This window comes from Castanea sativa, chromosome 8, assembly GCF_040712315.1.
Source record: "Castanea sativa cultivar Marrone di Chiusa Pesio chromosome 8, ASM4071231v1".
Taxonomy (NCBI): domain Eukaryota; kingdom Viridiplantae; phylum Streptophyta; class Magnoliopsida; order Fagales; family Fagaceae; genus Castanea; species Castanea sativa.
The window spans coordinates 54,521,010-54,526,871 of NC_134020.1; the positions used below are offsets into that span (position 1 = coordinate 54,521,010).

The 5,862-nt window shown below is 33.9% G+C and overlaps 1 protein-coding gene across 1 annotated transcript; it reads right to left on the bottom strand.

Moving 5' to 3' along the window:
• Window positions 1-2,659: 2,659 nt before the first annotated feature.
• LOC142607790 (putative ribose-5-phosphate isomerase 2) lies at window positions 2,660-4,292 on the bottom strand. Its single transcript, XM_075779420.1, has one exon. The coding sequence runs from the start codon at window positions 3,827-3,829 to the stop codon at window positions 2,975-2,977; it is 855 nt and encodes a 284-aa protein (XP_075635535.1). The 5' UTR covers window positions 3,830-4,292; the 3' UTR covers window positions 2,660-2,974.
• Window positions 4,293-5,862: the final 1,570 nt, after the last annotated feature.

Sequence of the window (5,862 nt, forward strand, 5' to 3'; positions counted from 1 at the left end):
AATAAGTATATCAGCAGATAACTTGATTCCTAATTTGAGAAAAACCCCAGGTTACACAAACATGGGGATCTTATGCATCTCAAACTACTATAGCTCATTCTGAGACAAATTATAAAGACATGAGTTGGAGACATGAACAAAATGTGTCGTAAACTGAGAAGCCACCATACCTGTCTCCTTGCTGATTTCCTAGACACAAGAAAATTTGAGAAAAATATAAGGAATTGCATGGTTGAATTTGCAATGAAGGCATATGCTAATATACAGTTTAGGCGAGCTACTCAAACTATGATGGAAAAAAAAGGCTTGCACTACCCCATATAAATAGGAGGGAGAAAATGAAAGTTAACAACAAAGCCTTAGTCCCAAATTTTTGGGGTTGGCTATAGGAAAGTAAGATTTAGAAAAATGATAACAAACAAAGCTTAAGAGGCATGTTTAGTTAAAAAGGACAAAGAAGGTGGCATGGCCTATGATATGTGCAATACAAAGTGTGCTGAATCACTTGCATACTGCAAGAGAGGCATCTTCTAAATGTAATTACAGAACAAAAACGATATTTACTGTCGAGATATATATTACACTGATGAAAATTCCATCATAGGGAGTTTACTTCCAAGGATAAAACCAATTTCATCTGCTCAACCATGTTCATCCTTTAAATCCAACATGAAAATCAGCACTCAACAAAAGCTTGAAACACATGTTAACCTAGCAATGACATGATATACAAAAGCTGACAAGGTGTGCTTAGGTATGAGAATTTAAATAACAATTTCAAGTATAAATTGCTTCATATGCATTGCAAAAAATACATGATGGTTTTGATTACGAGAGGAAAAACTGAGGTTAACAGAGAGAGACGTTTTGCTTCAAGAAATTACATATGTCAAAATCTGACAAAACATCCTACAGTTTGTCATTTCAAGTTAACATATGAATATAGCTTACATATATCCATATATTTCATCAGAAGATCAAATTTGTACCATACAAACTTAATTCAAGCCATTTGAACTAAAAGAAATCCAAATCTTCTCTTCAACTTACATTTAAATGAAACAACAAAGATTTGTGTAATTTTTTTTATTCATCCCAAAAAAAAATTGTAACTTGATATTCGTATCTGTAACTTAAACTATGGACAAAGAATAAAACATACTCATTTGGTAATCAAGATAACATTTTTTACACTCTTTGACATTGTTTTATTACACTTACATGATGGAAGCAGTTAACCACTGACCACAAGATGCTAAAACTGCACACAACAACAAAATGTTATTATAAATAATACAAAAATGTACAAATTTGATTTTTTTCAACTCAATGTGTGCCAAACTGAAGAGAAACGAACCCACACACAGATTTTGCTCTCCTTTGACAACACCTACACAAAATAAACGTAAGCTTTCACAAAAAGTATTAGAATAGAAAAAGATGGCTCCATTAATAGGACCAACATATTGGTTCCAACTACACTCATGGTAACTAAGCAGTCCATACATGTATTACCTTCAACAGCCATGGACATCTCAGAATGACTACAATAGAGGCTCAATAGTGCTTGAAGAATCTTGAATAAGAGCACCACAACAAATGTGTTGAAATAACAGCATAAAATACAGTTATTAAATCACATTGCTTCCCAAGCAACAACCAGAAGCCTAAAAGTTTTTCAAGACTGCAAAGTTAAATGTTGAAGCAGTCATAAGACGTGCAAAATCCATAATCACAAAGGTGTGGGGTTGGAACTACAACTCCCTCAAGCATTAAACTTAAACAGAAGGTTAATTCCAACTAGTTTCTATATCAAGAACACCAGATTATGTTGGCTACTTACCCATGAGAAGCAGAAATTGTGAAAATCTTTCATTGCTGAGCACTCTCTTGGTATTCAATTGACAATAGTAAATACTCAATGGCCTGACACTCAACATTATAACCAGTACTAAGTTAATCAGATAGCAGGAATCTCACTAACAGAGTATGTCCCAGAGCAAGGTTCCATACTGTTATAAGCAAACCTATGCTCGTCAAGGAAACAGAAAAATACAAATAACAAATCCTACAGAAAAATTATTCTCTGTGACAGTATACATAATGTATAACCAACATATCGCATAGACTCATTCCCACTACCTTCCCTACTCGTCTCCACCTATCTCCCTCCATCCAAACATAGGTGAGAGTTACATAGAATGTGTTAGATATAGCAAGATAAAAGGAATACCGCTTTTCTCAGGTGACAGAGGCCACATTACATATACACTTTCTTCTCTTCTTTTCCTTGTTTTTTGTTTGAGCATGTAAAGATTAAACAAGAATTATCAGTGTAACATAGTTCATGTCCTTCATAAAATCAACAGTTAACGAACCAGCTTTCAAAGGCGAAATGTCTTCATTGATTCCAAGTTCAATTAGTAAACAACACACACCTATTCCGAACACAAACATGCCACCAACTCTACCAAGTTCAAATACATATCAAAGACACCATGCAGACTACACATGTAACCCTGCAAAGTCACAAGCAAGAGCAAGAATTATGCAATTCAATAAAAACCATACAATTTTTTTCATTTTTTTAAAGGTTGCACCAGTCCATTCCATCAATTGAAAACTGCATTCATAAAAGCATAAAAGTTGAAACATCCAATAGACAATGAAGAAGATTTCATTTCCAAAAAAGGGCATTACAGCCTCAACATTCAAAAGGCTGCTCATTCAGCTGCCAACAAAGATAACAAATCTCCTAATCCTTCCTTGCTAATTATTTATCTGAGAACGATAACAAAACTTGAGGAAATCCTCCCCCCACAGATTCTACTATATCAATGATCCTAAAATAAAATAAAACAAAAACCCTTCCTCCCTATTACATTAATCATCAAAATTTAACCTTTCCCCCCTATTTTTGCCTCAAAAGCCATAAATTTATTGTTAGATAAATCATCATGATGATAAAAATGAATTAAGACTTATTCTCCACCCTGACACCAAGCTCTCCAGCTACAATCACAGTGGTTGCCAAGCCAAGAAACATCCCATGCTCCACAACACCAGGAATCCTCAAAATCTTATCGCTTGCAGTATTCAAATCCCCAATATCCTTCTTGAAAAACAATTCCACAATGTGATTCCCATTGTCTGTAACAAAGGGCACCTTCCCATCCAAATCCAAAGTCCTACGCTTTGCAACACAACCAGAGTCCTCAAACAAAGCCTGAAGGCTTTTAGCAACGGCCAGATCACCATATGGCACAACCTCAACAGGCATAGCTAGACCACTCCCACCCAAATGCTCAACCTTCTTTGACTCATCAACAATCACAACGAATTTCTTGCTCGAGCTCTCCACCATTTTCTCTCTCAAAAGCGACCCACCTCGGCCTTTAACAAGGTTAAGAAAAGGGTCAACCTCATCAGCACCATCGATTGACAAATCGACAACAGGGTGAGAATTGAGATCAGAGAGAGGGATTCCAAGAGAGACAGCCTGGTCATAAGTTTTTTTCGATGTGGGTATGCCTATAATGTTGTGAAGCTTACCTTGGTTCAAAAGCTCAGCGATTCTATCCACAGCGTGTTTGGCTGTGGAGCCAGTACCAAGCCCAATAACCATGTTGGATTCAACATACTCCACAGCTTTATAGGCTGCGATTTTCTTGAGCTCGTCTTGGGTGAGAACTTCTGAGGACATAGATGAAGAAGGAGGAGGAGGAGAAGGAGAAGCTTGAGAAGCAGAGGAGGGAGAAGAAGGGACTACAATTTTGGCTTCCATGGGTGATTTCTCCGAGACAATGAACTGGGGATAAGGAATTGCCATTTACGGTTGAATATAAAGGAAACCCAGAAAGGAAAAAAACAAAAAAGTTTTGATTTTTACAATAAAGTCTTGATCTTTTTTTTAGAATACCCAGAAAGAAGAGAAAAATGAAATCTGGGGTTGGGATAAGAAGCTATTCAAGTCCAAACAAAGGCTTCAGTTTTGGTATTTGTATGTGGAATTTTGAATAGGAAAAAAACAGAGAAAGATGAAGAGGAAGATTGATTGATGCAAAGGGTTATCTTGGAATGTGTGGTGGTGAGAGAGAGAGAGAGAGAGAGGTAGGGTTAAGTGTAGTAAGGAAGAGGAGGCGCAAAGGCAAGCACACACTAGAGAAGGGTTTGTATTGGTTTGCTTTAATAAGGAAGAGAGAAAGATTTTTGGCGTGAGAAAAATAAGGGAAAAGGAGTTCCATATATATTGAGTGTTTGAAGGGAGAGGAAGTAAATGCTTTTACTTCTCTCCCTTGACGTTACAAGGAAACCTGAGAAAGAAAAGATATTGGATTTGTGGCGTAATTCACGCGGTGGGGAAAAAAATTTTGGATTGAGTTTTGGGAAATACAGAAATAGTGAAATAAGATTCCTCCAATGGAATAGTGTTTTGAAGGTTTACTTTTTCTTTATTTTATATTTTGTTTTTGGGGGTAACAAGTATGTTTGACTAATTTTTTGGAGTGTTATTGTTTTCTTTCTTCATAGAATATATAATCATTTTATTCTTACTATATTATATGATAGAGAAAAATTAACAATCTTATATTTTGCTGCCGTGGAAGAAGTGGAATTATGACCACCGCCTTGTGTAGGCGAGTTGGTACTCAGGCAATATATAGACCGATTACTCGGGGTTCAAGCCCCCGCATTTACCTAGCAAAAAAAAAAAGAAAAGTGGAATTATGCATGGGTTTGGCAACACTTATTTTTATTAATTTATTTTACTATTCAGTTTATTTTTGTTACTATTTATGGGTCACACTACACTTTTTGATACTATTTATGAGTCTCACTTTATTATTTCAGTTAAATTTTACTTTAATCTGTAGTACTTTCAAAAAAAAAATTCAGCAAAATAAACAGATCTCAAACAGACTTTTATATATATATATATATATATATATATGTATGTATATATATATATATATATGTATATATATGTGTGTGTGTGTTTAATTATGTCATTTGCTAGACTTTACACTACTTTCAAATAATGAAAGGTGGGATTGTTGACATCAAAAAAATATTTTGGGGGTTGTCAATGATGGTTGAGATATTTGCAATCCAATTTATATGGGATAATAATATATCATATGATAGTTGGATTATGAAATAAAATAGCGTTAAGATTAATTAAAACAACCCCCTACCCTCCTGTTCATGAGTTTTTTATGATCTAAAAATGTCATTACGTGCAAGGAAACTACAAATAATACATGTTTACACAATTCTTCACTATTTTCTATTTTAGAGTTTAAATTACATTTGACATAACTTTGCGTTAACATCACTCCCACTTAGTATCTTTTATATATTCTTTTTTTGAGAAGAATATCTTTTGTATGTTCTATAAAATAAAATAAAAAGCATTTTTATATTGAATTAATAATTTCATAATGCCATTGTTGAATTACAAGTTGTTTTAATTTTATTTATTATAGACTCATATTTCGTTATGATTTTAAAGTACACAAATGACAAAAGTTAAAATTTTAACAATTTAAAATAAATAAATAAAACTTACAAAGCGTTCATATTTGTCCACACAATTGCATCAAAGTTATCATTGTATTAGAAAAATACAACTAAATGAAAAGAGTTATTTTCAGATTTTGCTTAAAGGATATTCTCTTTCTCTTTTGGATCAGCACATCGTTTTCGTTTAAACTTAAAAAGCTCAAAGATAAAATCCAGAAAGGAACTAATGATATGATGAGCTTATCTTGATTGTCAACAAAAAGAGAGAGATAGAGAGATTATCTTAACCTTTCCTGAAAATGACTTTTTTTTTAGGTATATCTTAAAATGAAATACCCC